This window comes from Pterocles gutturalis, unplaced genomic scaffold (assembly GCF_000699245.1).
Source record: "Pterocles gutturalis isolate BGI_N339 unplaced genomic scaffold, ASM69924v1 scaffold20954, whole genome shotgun sequence".
Lineage (NCBI taxonomy): Eukaryota > Metazoa > Chordata > Aves > Pterocliformes > Pteroclidae > Pterocles > Pterocles gutturalis.
The window spans coordinates 87,721-107,213 of record NW_010128759.1 but is presented as its reverse complement, the minus strand read 5'-3'; the positions used below and the strand labels follow the sequence as shown (position 1 = coordinate 107,213).

General features: G+C 42.7%; 2 protein-coding genes across 2 annotated transcripts in view; one reads left to right on the top strand and one right to left on the bottom strand.

Moving 5' to 3' along the window:
- The first annotated feature begins 253 nt into the window (after positions 1-253).
- On the top strand, positions 254-2,041 carry KLHL34 (kelch-like family member 34). Its single transcript, XM_010079749.1, has one exon. The coding sequence runs from the start codon at positions 254-256 to the stop codon at positions 2,039-2,041; it is 1,788 nt and encodes a 595-aa protein (XP_010078051.1).
- Positions 2,042-5,537: 3,496 nt separating this feature from the next.
- Positions 5,538-19,493, bottom strand: part of CNKSR2 (connector enhancer of kinase suppressor of Ras 2) — a gene marked incomplete at its 5' end in the record, with an annotated part of 92,548 nt that continues 78,592 nt past the window's right edge. Inside the window, 2 exons of the mRNA XM_010079748.1 lie at positions 5,538-5,753; positions 9,112-9,308. Of these exons, the coding sequence (XP_010078050.1) occupies positions 5,538-5,753; positions 9,112-9,308 (413 nt within the window). The remainder of the gene's footprint in view (positions 5,754-9,111; positions 9,309-19,493) is intronic.

Here is a 19,493-nt window from a genome sequence, read left to right as displayed (position 1 = left end):
AGCATCCTACAGCTGTTACGACATTCAGCTGTTTTTTTCTGTAAAGGAATGCATTGAATTCACTGCGAATCGACTAACTGTCCCCCCGTGCCAGGCAAGAGACTGATTTTCTTTTTTTTTTGGTTGAGCTTTTCTCTAACAGCTGGAGGTCTGCTGGGCATTCAAGCTATGACTGTTGAGTAGGGCAGCTGTTTCAATATCTAATTGCATTTTTGCTTTAATAACTCAAGGGGAAAGGGTTGCATTGCCTGTCATGAGCTATTTCCTCTCCTACTGCAAAGCACACTGCACCGCCGTGCTCACCCAGTACCAGACCCTGAGAGCAGAGGGCTTTCTGTGCGATATTCTCCTGAAAGTGAAGGAAGATGAGTTTCCTGCACACAAGTCCTTGTTGGCATGCTCCAGCGACTATTTCCGAGCCATGTTCAAAAGTTATACCCAAGAGTCTAAAGCCAGTGTAATTCATTTGCAAGTTGTTTCACCCACCGGCCTCCAGCATGTCCTGGATTTCATTTACACTTCCTTGTTGCCCCTTTCCTTTGAAAGCCTGGAAGATACCTTGGAAGCTGCAACCTACTTGCAAGTGACTGATGCTATCGGCTTGTGCAATCAGTACTTAGTTAACAACCTTGCCTTGGAAAGCTGCTGCTTCTCTGCCAATGTGGCCAGGAAGTTCTACCTGCCAGAAGCCTTAGCAGCAACAGAAAAATACATTGTCAGTAATCTGTGGAAGCTGCTGGACTTGGATTTGTCAGGATTGCTCGAGCTGAACTTCAGGTCTTTGCTAGCAGTGGTTGAATCACCAGATCTCTCCATGGTGAAAGAAGTGCGCCTGTTGAACCTTGTGCTGCTATGGCTGAAGCAGGATAAATCCAGGCTGGCTCATGCTAGCAGCCTTTTAGAGCACATAAGGTATGGCCTCATCCCGGTGGAAGAGCTGAGAAAAACCTACACACAGTCAGAAGTGCCCCTCTCCCCAGGTATCAAGTGCTTGATCATTAAAGCAATAAATTACCATACATCTGTTTTCAAACAGCCTGTCCTGCAGGATAAGACCACCACGCTGAGGAACCAGAAAACTCGGATTATTCTGCTGGGGGGAGGGACAGCGAGTGAGGGGCTTGTCACCGATGTGGTGGCCTTCGACGTTTACAATCACAAATGGCGAGCTCTCACGCAGGTGCGGGACAGGGTGCAGAACCACAGCGTGTGTGTGGTGGGGAACTTCCTCTACGTTTTGGGTGGGGAAATAGAAAGTGGTGCCCCGGGTGATGCTAAAACTGAGAAGATCTTATCGGTTACGAATAAGGTCCATCGTTATGATCCGAGATTCGATACGTGGACCCAGATCACAGGCATGCTAGAAAAGAGATGTCAGTTTTCTTGTTGTGTCCTAGGCGAGGATATCTTTGCCATTGGTGGAAGGGGTGAGGATGGGTCGCTGCATTCGTCTGTGGAAGTGTACGACATCAGCAGGGACAGATGGACACGGGCCAGGGAATTGCCCTGCAAGATGCACGGTCATGCCAGTGCCATTTGCAAGAATACTATATACATCTCTGGTGGCAAGTACTCAGACACAGCCAACACAAGCAAGGACGTATATTCTCTGAGCTCACTTGAAGGGCAGTGGATGAAACAAGCCCCCATGAGCATTGCTAGGTTTGGGCACCAGATGGCAACAATCAGAGATGCCATATTCACCTTTTTAGGATTATATGAACCATTCTCTGAAATAGAAAGATACAACCCAGATCAAAACCAATGGACTCGGTTAAGACCACTGATCTATGATCGATTTTGCTACGGCCTGGCAGTGGTAGAGGAAACGGCTCTTCTTATCGGGGGAAAGAAATGGCAAAACTCACAGGAAGTCCCCACGCAAGACGTGGTTGGCTATGACATCGACAACGACGGCTGGGAAGAGATCTGCAAAGCCCCCTTGCCTTGGTGTGGGCTGCAGTGCGCGGTGCTGCAACTCCCTGAACTGGCCGATGAGCAGGACAGCGACAGCCAGCAGAAGAGGCCACCGAACCGCTGAGCTGCCATGCTGAGGAATGATCAGCCCAGGAGATGAATCAGCAGGGGGTCCTGGAGAAGAAGAAGAAAATTGCAATGGCATTGAATGTGACAGAGTGGAGGTTTTCCTTTGATAAGCTATATGCTTGGTGGAAACAGGCAAGAAAGTCTGGCTCCAGCATGGGAAAAGGTGCTGGGATTTCTGGAGCTGGAAGTCAATCTCACTGAGGAAGGACACAGCAAGTAGCCCGTTTAGAGGCGATGAGTGAGAACAGTAATCCTTGACTTTTGAAAAGTAATACCTAGATAGTAATTAACAGGTGTTGCAAGTCAGATTTTTCAAAGGTTAAAAAATATAATCCACCTTTTCTGTTTTCTTAATCAGAAGTAATTTTCCCAGCTCGTAAGTGCTATTGATTTTTTTATGCTATGGCTAAGCAAAATGAAAGTGAGCTGTATGAAGACTAGAAAATTGATGTCTATGAGAACTAATAGTAAGTACTGCCAAGGAAAAGGTATTATTTGATATGTTACATACCAGGCAGGAACATCTTAACTAACCCGCATGAAATTACTGGACAGAAAGCACGGATTTTTTGCTATGTAGACTCAGTTACGGCCATCATTTAAAACTGATTGGTAGAAGCCATTTCTCTCTGAGCAGCCTTTGTTGTAGCATGCCTTTCAGATGCTTATTTTGCATTATTTTCAAGACGCACACTACCAGTACAGTACATTTCTTTTGTATCCAAACCTTGTGTTAGTTTGGACGGCCAGAGCTGAATGGGTATACTTATTATTAGGCTCTAAGAAACATGTTACAAGAGTGTCTGTAACTAATGCCTTGACACTTACCTCGGTAGCATATGCTGCTTTATTGTACCTGCTCCTAATGGTAAAATTCTTCATAGCTGTTGAACTAGTACACGAGAGAATCCTGCAGTCACAAAAGGTTTACTTTCATCAAAGAGTACAAAGGGCAGGGAGGTAACTGAAGGTTTTCAGAAGTCTTTATTCAGTGTCTGCCTACATACGAAACAGCAATAGTCCTACATCTTTCTGGCCATGTTGGCAGAGTTTGAAGGCAGAGATTATAGGAGTCCTTTAAGGTGGATCTATGAAATGCAGGCAAAATGGTCAGATGCTGCAGAGTCGCTTGGTATGGAGTAAATTGAATATCGAGTCACAAATGTTCATTTAAAAGCTAAATTTATTGTACTTCATTTTACAGTGTTCCCTTTCTAGACTGAGAGCTAATACAATAAAAATATATATAGAAGAACATTTAATAGTCTTAAAAGAAGGCAGCACAATGGATTGGACACATGTTCTTTGTCACTAGACTAGCTTTAAAAAGTGTAATATTTAATTTTCACCTTTAAAGCAATCAAGCTGACTTTACTAATGTAAAGTGCAGGCAGAATAGCTGTTGCATAGCAACAGATCTAAGTCTTCTGAACTGCCTTGGTTTTGACAAGGAATCAACCACACAATGTGCATATACATCCATCAGATATAAAGAGTTTTTAATATGAATATATTTACTTTTGGTCCAGTAAAACAATAGCAAGAGAATCTAAATGCTTGGAACAATAGCACAATCCATTTCAAGTCAAGCATTTTTTAAGAGAAATTTACAAAAACCTCACAAATTTAATATACAAGTCAGTACCCATGCAGTAAATAAATGTCCAGTTTATACAAACAATATTCTTCTAATGGTACAAATATTACACTGGATCCAGAATTCTATACAAACGTTAATACATGATTTGTCATCCATATTGACTTGAATATAGGATTACTGAAAATGGGCTACAGAAAGGCCACTCTTCTGTACAATTGTGCAAAATCTGCAAAACATTTGCAATCCAAATGCAATAAAACAACAAGAAAGAAAGAGAGGGAGAAAGAGAAAAAGAAAGAGACAAAGGGGAGAAAGAGAGAAAAAGAGGGAGAGAGAGAGAGGAATAAAAAGAAAGAAAGAAAGAAAGAAAGAAAGAAAGAAAGAAGATAGAAAATAAATCTGTTCATTCTTTCCTTCATCCCTTCATGGATATAACTGCCAGGAAATATCAGAGCTCATAAAGTTTAAAGTACATTCACTGAGCTGTACAGGCAATAGTCTAAAGTTGGTTAAGAGTACAACTCACTGTAAAAAGTATAAAGGAGTCTTTTCCCTTTCACATGAGCATTATTAAATCATGTCTTGAGTCCTAACTTGCAGAAAAATACTGAAAAGCAGGAGAATTTTTTTGTCATGCTCTGATCACTTTTTGAAAACAAGCCCATAAAAAGTAAACATGTGATTTCAGATTTCCCTCCCGCTTTCCTGTTCCTGGCACGTGCCCAACTCTAAGGACCTACTTCTACTCATATTCATTGGGTTGTCTCCAGCGCATCTCAAATCCCAAGGAAGTTTAAAGCATTTTAACTGGCTTGTGAACTCAGCAGAACCCAGAGACCTCTCCTCCCCTTCAAAAGCAAAGCAGAGGCTTTTTTACTCCTCAGTTATTCTTCAGGTTCTGTGCTCAGCTCTGCTCCTATCACACATTTTCCCTGCACATAATGCGGACAAATTTCACAGCTCAGAAAACACACAGACTACCTGAAAAATACCATTAATTCCTTTTCTATTGTGGGAATTTTCAAAGCCTCTCAGATTCACAGCATTTCGTTGGGAGCCTTTTCCACTGCTGCTTTTCCGGGCAAGAGAAAAGCCTCTATCAAGGATGTTCAAGGTCTACATTTTCTCTTTTGCAAAATCTGCACATTATACTGATACCTTCAGTACAAAAGCAGTATAAATGACAGTACCGTGACTGATTTTTAAAAAATCAACCAAATGTGATTAAGCAACAAATAACACATAATTTGGTCTTAATTAGGATACAAACCAGCATCTCTTTGCACTGATGGCAAATCTTAGCAACAGGCTTTGAAAAAACACAAGGAAATAAAACTTAACCTTTTGATACTTAAAATTCACATTAGTCATTTCTGTCTGCTGATTTTCACCCTTCTGTGTGTTTAACAAAACTGAAACACAATCACCGCACTACATTTTTCCCCTATTATTTAAGAAAACTCCTAGAGTTTCTCATTAAATATAAAAATTGCTTTTCTCCCACCACCAAAATAGTACCTGCACTCCAAAAATGCAATACTGGAATCATATAAAATATCATTGTAAAATTGACCTTCGATAACAAAACCTTTAGCTTGTGGAACTTCCTGTGTGAAAGCCACAGTCTTCCAAAAATGCTTTTAAATACTTTTCTTTAATAGCTAAATTTCATGTTTGTTATTTCACAGAAAGTAAACACAAGTGGAGCGTTGGCAGCATATAAAATATACAAATCTTCATTAGAGACATGGTATCATTGACCATTGGAGGTTTACTTCACACAGCTCAGTAACATTAAAATATAATTTACTAGAGCTCTCACATATTGATATAAAAACTACTTTATGCACTTAAGGGCTGAAGTGTAGCAAATGGAGAAAGAGGGAGACGTTTATACATGTGTTTCAATGTAAGAGTGAGTGTGCGCTAAGGAGGCTATCAGTGCATCAACCTCAGATGAGCCATTAACAGAGTCCCTCCGGGTGCTGCTTTGATAGATGTCCATGAAGAGATCAAGGTACATTTGTTTCCATTCTTGAAAGTCTCTAGATGTCAAAGCTGGATTATCCAGAACTTTATCTATAATGGCTACTTCTCCTTCCCTGGCCTGTGGGAGAAAAGGAACAAGCAAAGAGTCAGTGCGAGCAATAAGTCGCTGGCAAAATCAGTCACATGGGTGGAAGGAGAGAACAGGGGGAGCAAACTCAAGCCATGGAGCCCCTAAAACCAGGGGGACTATCTGACTGCTATATGACTGCTTGCAAACAGGAGCCCTTCCTATTGGGCATCAGACATCACCCTGCAGGGCCAGGGCTGGCCTTGCCTTGCCCAGCATCCTTGGAAACAGTCCCTATTCCTCCTCCTCACCCCTTGTTCAGCTCAAGAAAAAGCTTTACTGTTTACTATTAGCTGCTTGCATTTCTCAAGATGGGTTTCACATGACGAAGTGCCATCTGTTTGCTCTTCTTGATCAGCGTAAGAAATACTGCGTGGGTGCGTGGGACGCAGACAGATGGCTTCTCACCTAAGCCTTTTTTACCAGGCTTCTTGTGGGGACATCTGAGAGCTACATTGCAAAGGCTTGTGCAAGGACCCCCATGTTGATGATAACTCATCTTAATTAAAGATCTAGTGTATGCCATGGGATGGCTGGCTGCAACCTCCCCCTACCACTGTGGTTGCAAAGAGAAGGTAAAACCAGGCAAAATCTAACATGACTGCTGGTACCTCCTTACCTGTCATTGGGGTAGGGGATGTGGCTGTATCATAATCACTGGCCAGTGATTTATCGAGAGATGACAGGCAGCCGGTACAGATCAGAGTAAACCTCTGATATACCCGTAGCCACTACTGGTTGTTGCAGGTGGTGGAAGATGGATGCAACACACTTAAGCCTGGGAAACACAGCTAAACATGCAAGTTTCCAGCACTACTCCTCTACCTCTCCAATGGTATTGTCACTAGCAACCTCCCCTCTATCCTCCCTGCCAGATGGGTTTCACAGTTTTCATTCCTAACTCACATTTTCCATGTCCGCACTACGAGTATGTTAAATCGTTCTGGGGAGCATGTTAAAGGGAAATATTAAGCTGTGTCAGTCCATGTTAAGCCAAAAGAGGGTAGATTTAGATTAGATATTAGGAAGACATTTTTCCTGTGAGGGTGGTGAGGCACTGGAACAGGTTGCCCAGGGAAGCTGTGGATGCCCCATCCCTGGAGGTGTTCAAGGCCAGGCTGGATGAGGCTTTGAGCAACCTGGTCTAGTGGAGGGTGTCCCTGCCCATGGCAGGGGGGTTGGAACTCGATGATCTGTAAGGTCCTTTAAAACTCAAACCCTTCTATGATTCTATGTTGGTGGGAGAGGAGATCAGAAGGGTCAAAGATGTCACCAATAATAGGCTGAAAGGTATTTTTCATGCTTTGTAAATAGTAGCCTATTAACACTATGTGCTAGAATACTAATTTTCAGAAACAGAGGTGCAAGCTGAGAATGTCCAGTGGAAATTAAACCATGGGAACTCCTGATTACCATGTCTCTGCTTGAACTACCATAACCTGCTTCTCACAGACTGTGGCTGGTACCCACACCTCTGCACTACCAGCCAGGTAGCTCACACTCAGTGGCACAAGAATGGTTTTGTGTTCTGTCACAGGAAAGAGAGCAGAGGGGTCTTTCATTAAGGACTTAGATGATGAAACAGAGAGCCTATGAACAACAAGAGCTAGAAGCAATCCGGAGGGCTGTCTCAGGCTACTACTGATAAATTCCAGGAGAGTTCACACCAACTCCAACAGGCTAGTGCAATTGGCTGAATTCAGGAAAGAGAAATCAAAGGCACTGATAAAAAGAAAGAATAACTGATTAGGTAAAAGCACTAGCTACAGGTAGACATAACTACGAGTAGTATAGCAGAGGTGGAATGTTGGACTATAATGGAGCTAGAAACTTGTCATGAGTTACCATAATGCCATTACAAAGCAGGCACATGTCACTCTACACTGTTGCTGTACACAAGAAACAGCAATTATCTGTCTTTGGTACTTGCTGCCATTGCATTTTCAATTATTGGTGTCATGTACTTTAAGAATTATTTATACTAATCAAGGTCTGAACAACAATGGCGACATGTTTAGAAAATATGGCTCACAGACAGAGAATGAACAAATTGTGTTTGCTTGGTCCAAAAGAAAGAAGTCCCAGAGAAGCACAAAAACAGGCATCTGCTGGGTCAAGAGGTTGTGGTTTTTTTGGAATTCCCTGGAGGAAAGCAATTCCATTTGTAGGAAGCTGTTGGCATAATGTAGCTCAGGTATCAATAAATGCTAACAAGAAAGACAATGAAGCATGGCAGCAAGCTGCTGATACCGAACCACAGTTTTGGTATGAGAGATCCTGCCATGCTGCAAAAGCACAGAAAGTGTTTGAACCTCCTGCCACCCCGACATGTCTGACAGTACTGTGATTTAATTTCCTTTTCTCATGCTGTAGAAATCATGTGGAAAGCCCATGTATCTTGACTTTTTCTGCTGGTCTCCAATCCTGTAAAGACTCACATACCCAGATAATACTACAAGTAGTAGTTGCCTTCAATAAGATGATACAGTGCAGAAAGTTAAGCACACGTACATTTTTTCAGGATGGGAGCCCCACAGCATGAAAATAATATTGCTTAAATGCTTCTCTAGGTGACAGAAAACTAAATTAATTAATGTTGATAAAGCCCTCTTTGATGAAAGCTGTTACAAAATCCACTGTACAATTATCTAGTGACTTAAAATGTAGTAATTTAATATCGTTAACAGGGCCCCTGGGGAAATCCAGCATATTGTTTGCTGAAATATCTATCAGGAGAGAATTGAAACTGCTATAACAAACAAAGAAGCTGACAGGGAGGCTAAATAAGCTGTAGTACATTTAGAATAACCATGAAAATCTTCAAATCTATCATTACTACTATCTATTTATTTAATCGATCCTACTGATTAAATACAATGATCCTATCAGCTTACGCAGAAAGCAAGCACACAGTTTCCTCCTGGACAAGCTCAGCAATCAGAAAATAATCAAGCGTTGTAAAAGGTACTGCTCCCTTCTGAAAGGCTGGCTTGGCTTAACTTTAGACTTCAGAAATTGCAAAGTGTGTGTGTTTTGGTAAATGGCAATGATGTTCAGAGACAAAAAGGGTATTAAGGTCTCTTTTGGTGTCAAATTCTGTTAAACTAGCTAGAGGAGGAGCAGCTGACTGAGATTTTATCTTTGCAGAAATAAAAATTGATCCCCTCACTTTGACTGCTCTCCCAAGGCACATTTTTCTCTGCTTTGCAAACAGTGTTTTCCCATCTCTTCCTTGCTTTTTTCTCACACCAGGTTCAGTCTGGTCTCCAGGTGTGCACAATTAATCTCCGAATGCAATAAAGTCCGATCCAACCCTGCAGCTGGATTTTTCCTCCATCTTTTATCTCACCTTTAAAGTGCTTTTCAGAATTCGCAGCTGGTGCAGTTTTTCATTGACTACTGGATCGCTACATCTCTTTATAAAAGATTTCTTATACTCCAGCTTAGTGGAAATCCGGTGTTCTCCTAAAGGAGATAGGCTGGCCTGCTCCAAGGCTCTGTACAAATCTTGCAAGGAGTCTGCTGTTTTTTCCTCTATAGTTTCAACTGTAACAAGAAACAGAAAAAGATTTAAAAAAAAGAGGAAAAAATAGAGAAAGTAACAATGTGTCATTAACGTGATTATAGGAAGATCTGTCAAAAACCTTTGCAAAACGATTAACAGGTTTAACTAGACCACAGGGAGAACATTTCACACCTGCTAAGTTCCATAAAAGAAGTGCTGTGATTGCAACTACTCCTTCTCGCTAACTATTGCCTTTAGGAGAAAGGGAGAAAAACTTTCAAGAATGTAAAGTCTGGACCGCAAAGAAATTAAAGAAAAAAAAAAAAAAGAGAAATAGTACAAGGTTTAGTAACATGACAGTGACATACTGTCAAAAATCATATCTCTAGTATTGCAGTTAGATATGCTGGTGACTTTGTTATTACAAGGAAAGGAAGCCCTGGAAGCAGCCTGCTGAGAAAGATAATCAGGGATTGGATCTCGGCCTGACAGCGCTGATATGGCATTCAAGATTATGTTTATGAAGTTGGCCTTGGAATGACATGTTGTTTTCTTTCCTAGAAAAGTCCACTTCTTTTTCTCTCTTGTTTTTGACACTCAAGAATGTTGTTGAATAGCCAGTAATACTGTCACTTGTGGTGGTTTTTTACCTTACTATTATCTAGCAGCAGACCATGGACTGGACGTAAGAGCACATTCATGACAGTTGACCCAGCAGCATGGCAAACCAAACCAGAGCTGCTTGCTTTATAGGTTTATTTATTTATTTATTTATTATAGGTTTTAAAATATTTGTTCTAACTAGTACTGGGAACATTTTAAAGGAAAAAATAAACGAGAAAAATTGTCCTTCTCTAAAACCGAAATCAAACAAAGGTTGGGGATGAAATGTTACCCTGATATGAGCTTCAAAATGCTTCATTTAGAAAGCATCAAAACATTCCAACTTCTCACATACCATTTCGCCCAAAATAAACTGTTTGACGACTCTGTAGAAACTTAGGAAGTGGCAGTGAAGTGCCAGGATGAGCTGTGTGCTCACCAGGAGAAGCCCGGGCAGCCCTGGGGGAGCAGCCAGCCGGCAGGGCGGGCAGCTCTGTCCTTGCTGTGCCTCGCACACCGACACACCCATACACACAACAGCCAGCCACCATCTGTGCACAGCTTCCCAGTTGTCTCCAGAGCCCTTGAGACCCTCCCACCCAGTCTTGGCTTTCATAGTGTGACCAATGTGACCGCGTCTGCGTGATGCTTTCATGAAAGCTCTTGTAGGAAGGCTACAGCTGTTTGGTTTCAAGACGAACTGAACTTTTACTGACCCTGCACCAAGACATTGCCATCTCCACTGGCTGAAAGTTCAGCACATACTAAAGTACCCATAAGCAATGAACCTCAGTCTCCTCAGGTGTTTAGAGGGTTTTTTATCAAGCACCAACAGGGTGGACAGCTGGTGTTTAGAAGTGACATTTCCAGCCCACGAGGAGCTACCTGAGGCAACCTCCCATTCAAGCCCATAACATGCAGCATGGCAACTACTCACCTCAGGCTCACGCAAGAACTCCAGAGACCCAAGTCTCCATACCCCACCACAAAGTGTTTGCATTTGTATAGATCTTTACACAAATAATTTTCCAGCTAGCAACTAATCCAGCTATATCTCTCACAAGTTTATTCCTTTGCCCTTTTTAGAGGGCAGCTGTTTTTAAAGCAGGTTTTTTTGTTTTTGTTGGGTTTTTTTGTGTTTTGTGTGTTTTTTTTTTTTTTTTTTTTTTTTTTTTTTAAGAGATATGGAACTGAAGAAGGGTCAGAGGTTTTTTTATTGATGGAGACGTGGAGATGTTGTGGGTCTGTACAGAGCTCCCTAAATCCTCCCATTGTGTGCCACCCTGCTTGCAGAGCTGAGTTCATCACTGTAAGGGGCAGCCAGGACTTAAACAGAAATGAGATGCATTTCTCTCTCTTGCCGATTTCTTTCTTATTAAAACATCTAATATGTTAAAGGGCAAAACATTCAGTAGCTGAATACTTAAAGATTGGTTAAAATCCCCTGCGGTCTTGATTTTTATGCTTTCTTTAAAAGTCCACACAGCAATGAGAGGAGATGTTTGAGATCTCTCTATCAGTTCATATCGCTCAACACTGAAGTCTATGAGTCTGACAGCTGGGGAATGGGAGTGATTTGCTAAAGGGCAAAGGGAGAAAAAAACCCACCTCGATCTGACAGGGGAGTACATTACATCTGTTTCTTTCTCTTATCCCTTGTTATGCAAGGCAAAAAAGATCTTTCCTTGGGTCTCTTTTTCCCAGCAGCATTGCCACATTATACCCTCAGGGGATTAGTACAGGGACACTCTGCTGAAGAAGCAAGCCAGTGCTTCGACTCCATGTCATCTCAATTTACTTTGCTAGGGTGATCTAGAGCCTGGACCAGCAACTGGCCACCACATCCAGGCTTGCCATTGAAACCCACAGCTGCCTGAAACATGAATGGTCCCCACCATGGAGAAGAACAACATTTGGGGTCAACCCCAAGGTTCAATCCTGAATGGCAAGTACCTTTAATGAGCCTGGGAGCAGCACGGCCCGCGTGGGTCCCAACGCTGGGCTGGGGGGGGTTGTGCTGCCCTCCCTCCCCACGCCACTGGCCGGGCGCTCTGCAGGGCTGGTGCTCCACAGGGCTCACCTCCTCGGGCAGGCAGCCGCTGCTCAGCCTGGGCCTCAGAGGGACTGCAGACAGGGGATTTCTGCCCTTGCCCAAAGCGGAAAAGCTCTGAGGCTGTGTGGGCAGAAGTGCAGAACAACAGTGGCACGATGCAGGCAGGGTTAGGCATTTTTTTTGCAGGTCTTTGAAACGCATCCACACATCACCTCCACCCAGCTGGGGCTGCCTCCCCCAGGCTCTTTCACTGCCTCCGTGCTGTAACTATGAGCAGCGCATAGAAAAAGAGGACGGGATTTGCTATAAAGGAAAGAGCAGGGAAGAAAAAACAGCAGGCCCCTTCCCTTAAATGTCTCGCTGCTGCTGAGGCTGGGGAAGCTCAAAGAGGCCAAGACGCCACCATGTTCCACCCACGGCAAGGGAGAGGGCGGCGGGCATCATGCTAAGACATCGCAAGCCCTTAATATTTTCCAGAGAAACACTGAAGGTGGTAGTGCTGCTGCTCGCAATGGCTCTCAGTAGGTGGGAATGAGATTATACACGAATCTCCCCTCCCTCACCCTTCTGCTAAAGGCTTTGATTGATTTCCTGTAGGTGTTGGTGAAACCCTTGGCACCATAAAGCATCAGAGGTACTTGATTACATATACAGCTAAGCTTAAAACATATTTTCTTTTTTTAAATTGGTGGATTTGTATGCAAGTCATGCTATTACAGCAGGGCTGTCTCCTTAAGGAAGAATAAGGCCTGAGGTAATGCCTTATTCAAGTAAAAAACGTGTCCGATGACCTCAGAACAGCAGCCAATGCAGCAGGTTACTTTCCACCCTCACTTGGTTGCTGAGTCACAGGTTGCCTCTCCGCGGCTGCCATCTTTCCATGAATACATTGTCAGGGAACTGTACCCACATCCTGCTAAAAAGGACAGTCTCTTCTCTGCAGCAATAGTTTTGTATCTTGCCCCACCCAAGCCCAAACAGCTCTGTAACTCTGGAGCAGAAATAAAGCCGTGTAAACTCTGCAGCACACGGGATCTAAATTCAGAACTTTATCTTCCAAATAGGAGAATACACAGGTATGAAATTTGGTAACAATGAAGCTTCTGCTGTGTCTTCAAGTGAATGCAAAGCCATTTGCATTAAATTCAGAAGATAAAAAATACATCAGTGTAGTAAATGGCATGTTATTTTTCATTCTTCTGCTTTCCACAAGGAAGAGTTTCTGAGCTTTTTTTACTCTGTCCTCCCTTCTTAACACGCCGTAAATATTTGTACCTACTTTTACATTTTCTCAGGAGAGGGAGCTGGAGATTGTGGCTGAGTGGGTGAAACTCTAAGAGGTCAGGAATGGTTTGGGTTGTTGGCATTCACGAAAAGCTGCTGGGATCTCTTACACTGTGCTGTCGTATGTTGTTGAAAAGAGCAAACCCTGAGCTCCATGATGTAGTGTAACCACCTCCTGGCTCTGTTGGGCTATTTATCTTTCCATTATTTGCCTCTTATAAACCATGATCCTAAGAGCAATAAGTAAGAACATCAGACACTTGAGTGAAAAGTGAGAAACAGTTAACACTGGTATTTACATGGATCAAGAGATGATTGGTCCATGTAAACTGACAATTCAGGAAGATTGTACTGAATTAGGCCAGGCAGAAGGTCACTGTTGCAAGCCAGCTGGCTAACACATTGCTCTCTGGACACAGAGAATCTCTAGGCACACATTTGTCATAAATCTGCTCTAAATATATGGAATAATCTCTAGTAATTTTCACTGGAGGTTCCTGTGCTTCTGTGACTCACTTTCCCTGTAAAAGCTCAAGCCACTGGAAGCTTGCATGGTCTTCCTCTTTCAGTGAGGTACCAGAGGAACCAGTGATTGCACTGGGGACTATGAGTGCACATCACTGCCTAAGCAAAGATAGTACAACAGAGTTAATCATAAATTTTGTCACCCACTGTGCTGACAAGGTCTGATTTTTTCAAGGGCTGAAGCTCTCCTTTGAGGTCCCTTTGTGCTTTACTAGTGCCTCCTAATGCCACCCAGGCTCATCCTGTCATCTTCAGACTCCTCATCCTGACTGATGGACATGGCTGCTGCCCTGATGGCATTCTCTGTTTTTCTGCTATCCTCTTTGCTGTTTGCTACCTTTACAGCTTGGTGACGTGCTTTCTTTCACTGTGCAACTCCTCTCATGCACGCCCACTCCTCTACTTGCAATTAGCCCTGCATTTGAACAAAATTACCACCCTCTGCAAATCCAGAGAAAGCTGAGCTGCTGCAAAGTCTGTGACAGAGTGAACAAGGCACAAACAGTCAGACTGAAATCCCCCAGCTCCACTGAAATTTAAACTCCCATTTTCATTCCTTTTGGTGAGATCACTTTCTCTGTCAGAGGAACCAGCTCAGTTCAGCTTTCTCAGGATCTTAAGGAGGCAATTTTATTAGAATGCATCCTTAATTATGTTATTAAACAGCTGCCATATGTTATTTCCCCCCTACAAATCCCAAAGATTTGCTTCCAGTTTGAGACTTACACCTTTCTGCTTCACCTTTTGCACAGGGGAGGCATCTGTCTGAAGCCTCCCGGAGACTTCCTGGGAGTGTCAGTAAATGCTCCACCAAAAGAGGCCTCTGGGAAATGGTCTCAAGCTAGACAAAACAGGCCCTGATGCACAAATCTCTTTTTTTTTTTCTTTGCCTTCTTGACACTTATGCATCTACATTGGGAACAGAGAAGCTTGTCTGCCACAAGCTAACTAGTAAGTGATATAACCCCTGGACCAACAAAGCATTTTGTAATCTTCCTGTGCCACAACATGTTGGGTGTGCCATGTCTAACTAACAGGTCTATGGAAACCCACCTGGTCCTGCAATGGTTTCACTGGTAGGCAGTGCAGCAGACAGATGTCTGCTCATCCCTTGGGGAGGGGAGGCCTCCCGCAGCAAGCTCTCGAGCCCCAGCTCAGACTATCCAGTGGCCCAAGTGTGCTAACAGGCAGGCAGGGGCAGAGAACGCAACATGGCCACAGGGTCCAAGAGTCTGGCTGGGCTTGTAAACCCAGGGGAACAGTTAGGAGGAAGACAGAAGGGATCTCCATATATTTAAGGCAAAAAAGGAGAAAGATGGAAGGAAAGTGGACGTGTGTTTTTGTTTTGTTAGAGGGCAGGGGAGAGCAGAAATCCTCCAAAGAAGTAGTTGGTGGTTTCTCAGTGCAAGGCTTAAATCCATCTTTGCTTCTGTTCAGGTTAATCATTAGAGTCCAAACTGCACAAGAGGGAGACATATCCAAGTGCTTATGATGACACTTATGAACCAGGAATTACAGTCATTTTTAACACTATTTGGATGGATGGCAGGCAGACTACGCTAGGTATTTCCTTTGCCCCCAGACTACAAGCTAAAAGGAATGAAATGGTGAAATCAGTGAAAGGTTTACAAGGAGATGGTGTCTGCACAGCTGTGTGCTGCGTATGAGGTCACCCCTGCACAGGTATGGGGGGAGCCACAGTGGCATGGGAAGTCAGCTCCTGGTAGGAAAATACTACAAGTCACATCCCTGATTACTGAGAAAAGGAGGAAGCAACACAATGTTTAAGCCTGGCATGGTACAGCAGGCAGGAGCTGAAATGCGACGCAGTTCAGGTCTATGTGGAAGCCAGCTGCTGATCATGTGCTGTAGGTAATATTGAGCAGATTTCCCTGTTAAAGCACAAATAGAAACCTGTGTCCTCTCCCATGCCATGTTAAAATCAAGGCCTGACTGGGGATGCGAGTATGTCTGTGCATATATATATACACGTATGCGTATATATCTACACATGTATATATTAATGCTTTCCATGAGTGAAGAAAAGTTTAAGCAAGCTGAAGAAAAGCTGGGGGCTTCTTGTGCAGTGCCTGGCCTTTGCAGCCCTTCTGTTATTCCTTCCCTTTGCCTGCCCTTTTCTGAATTGTGTAATCTTCCATCCTTTCTGGCCCCGTGTACCTGAAAGTGCACGATTTTTCCCAAAGTCTTGAGTCAAGGAAGTGAGAAGCAGTGTTTAAAAACAAGCTCTGATCCATGTGTTTTGGTGGAACATCAGTGGCTGGAGGATGAGAGAACAAGTATTAAATTTGCATTTTATACCATCCTTTCCTCTAAACGGGAAGTCTTTTTGGATTACCAGGATACTTGCACATGGTTTCTATTCTCTCCCATTATGTAAACCTGCAGGCAAAAAAGATACTCCCTAGAGTGTTCACTGAAAGCACCAACACAACAGAGCTCTGCAATATGCTGGAGTTTTCCACCCAATGGTATGAGGCTGCCTCTCCTCTCACATGCATGAGCATAAATTGGCTTCTTGAAATAGAGTGTACTGTGCAGGCAAGTGGAAAACTCATCTCCCACAGGACAGATTTCTGAAGGTATTTCAGGCTTTTTCCACTACAATCAAGTTCAATCAGAAGCAGATAGGTACCCTAACCACTTTTAAAAGATCTAACACTAGCCTTTGCAAAGCCTGAGAGATGCTAAACCTTTGCTGTGGCACCAAAGGTCTACAGCTTCTTGTAAACTATTTATGGCACTAGTGGTTTTCTTTTTGGATGAGTAGATCCCTGTGAATCTCTTTTCCTCTCAGGTCACCTTTCTGATGGCATTTAAATGACAAGCTGCCTACACCTTGTCACAGCCTTGTGAGCCACCACTGCTCTTCAGAGCGCAGTTTGTGAGCCGGCAGGCTGAAGGATGTCCAACCTCCAGGCTTCATGGGACATGAGCTGGTCTTACCAGAAGTCTCATGCCCATGTCAGTCACCTCTCTTCAGCTTTCCACACAACTGGAATTGCTTATTTAAAACAGCTGATGCTAAACTTGGCATTGAAAAAAAATCCATCCTCAAGGTTTCTCCCTGCAGATCTGCATTGTTGTGCCGACAGCAACATTTAGGCATTTTCAACATTCACTTAGCAATGAAGAACAGGTGCCAGCAAATGGGTTAATATGTTAGCGAGAAGGGAAAACACAGACAGAGGGAATAATTAGCTCGCTCTGTTCATGCTGCCTCTTGACAGCTCTTACACACCTCGAATGAGCATCGGGAGAAGCTCCTCATTTGCTGCCAGCCCTGCTGTTTCATGAGGTTATATTGGTGGGCTGTGATTTCAGAGAGGGCATAAGAAGGAAGACGACATAACTCCAAAGCTTCCCAAAGTAACAGGGAACTCTGATCAGTGGCAGAACTTCTTGGCAGTGGTGTTAGAATTGCATCCTTTGGTATTTGAACACAGTACTCTACTCATTAAGCTGCCTACGAAGAGATTGGTTTAACCATGTGCTGAACAGGTTTTAGTGACTCTTTGGGAGAATTTTAACACAATGAAATAGGATATCCTGACATTTTTCTGTGCCACACATTGATATTAGTGCTGTTTAATTTTACCACAAGCTACCAATGTTGAAGTGAAATAAACAGAGCAATTACATTTTGATGGTACTCTTCCCCTCAGTCCCTGCAGGTCAGAAACAATGAAAAACTTCTTGTATTTATAAGGTAAACTGTGAGCTGAAGCAAACTGGGTAAAATGCTGTATGTCTGGGGATGCTGTGACTTTTAAATAGGATGGGGAGGTCCCTACGGATACATCTCACAAGTAATATATGGAAGCAATTACTCCTTCAGGAAAATATTTTTTCACAAACCTAAGTTGTTACAGCACATGAAGTTGCGAAAGGTTAAGTGACAAATGATATGGACCCAGTGACATTACTCACCAGTCAGAATCAAGCCACAGTCACGCTTGCACAACAGCAATGCCTGTCAGGGCTTAAGGGCTTGATACCTCAAAGCAAGCCTGAACGGAAGGGGTATGTATTCCTGGTGAGCAACATCCACCGAGAAAATGAACACTCTACTTCAGGCTATGTCCCAAGTTTGCTCATTTATATGAAAATGTAACACTGAGACTGAAATTTTTGAAAGCACTTGCATCACTTGGGAATTTCAATCGTACTTTCAACATAAAAGAAACATGGTAAATTAGTGTGGGTGGGGGCCAGATAAATTTAATAGCCAGCTCAGTTACCTCTGTGATGCACTGCAGTCTGTTGGGGAAGCACCTCCTGAGGCACTTATGAAACGGGCCTGAAATACTTCTGAAAACATTATCCCAGAAGATGTCATATTTATTCAGATATTCAGGTTTATTATTGGATTTATAATTGCACATGTTATGATAGCTGCACTGATTAGATTCCAGACTAATTAATCTGTACTGTGATTTACATGTTATTTATGTAGGGCACACACTGCCAAATATTAAGCACCCCATGTCAGCTGCTGAATGCCCATCACACCAGCATGGTCTATAAGCACTGCCCAGAGTTCAAAGTACCTTTGAGAACAGAAGCTATTACTGTGACAAGAGAAATGCAATACCATGTGGCTTTTCTAGACATTACTCACGTCATCAGATGCCATAATGAACTTGTGAACACCTATGCATCGTAACATAAAGCTCTCTCTCAAAACTGGCAATAAGAGTTGTCACAGAAGAAAGGTCTGTTCCCCATCCATTGGGCAGAATGTGTTTGCACACAAAAGAAATGAGAGAAAGAAAATGAACATCAGCCCTGATAGACAATGGTTACGCAAAGGCAAAACTGAAAATTTGCTGGCTTATTTCCTTTATTAAGCCCAGAATAACATCTTCAAAAAATCCTGACTTCATGAATAAATCAAATGCCTTCATTAAAGAAACATTTACTGCCATTTTCTATACTTTATTTTAAGGCATACAGAAAAATATTTTAACAAATGTGTATTCAATTAAATGCTGGGGACTGCTAATTACAGCCCTTCTGAATGCCTCTGCAAAACAAAGATACTCAACACAATATGTTAGAAAGGGTGGGGAAAAGAAAGAGAGGAAGCTGCAGACGATCTAATTCATATCAGCGCAGATATATGCTGGCCTTTGGCTACGAGCAGCAAAGAAGCCATCAGAGTAACCCCAAATGGCAGCCAAAGGACATTTTAGAGTCACATCTTTGCTTCTGCTTCTCTAATTCATTTCCAAAACATTTCACCTCTAACTAATTACGGAATTTAATGACAGAATGTAAAGGACTGGCTGGGGTTGCAGGCCATTCCAACAAGGCTTTAATGACATATCCTTCAGGTTGCAGAAACTTTATGTACTTAGCAGTGATTTATCAGCCCTGGCAGAGGCAGGTACTTCAAAGGCAACCTTATGTAAAAAATAAATTCTGCCTTTGCCAAGCGTTGGAAAGAGCACTAAATTAAATTTAAAAATCAATTCCTACAGACAAGAGAGTCATAAAAACTCAGTGTGCTTGTCTATTTGGCCAACAGGCAAAAATTTATGACAGTACAGTTTCGTAATCAATAATAGCAATACAGTGTATGTTTTTGATTGGAAAAAATTAAAGATGCCAAAACAACATTGCTAAATATTTAGGCTGATTTGTGACAGTCCCATTGAGCAGAAACACAAAACATGCAGTTTGATGAATTTCCAACTAGTTTATGTCATACTATACTTTTTATTTTTCAAAAAAGAATATT

What these genes read in the sequence shown, in the direction of transcription:
- KLHL34 (XM_010079749.1), top strand. Translation starts at nt 254, where the DNA reads ATGAGCTATTTCCTCTCCTACTGCAAAGCACACTGCACCGCCGTGCTC.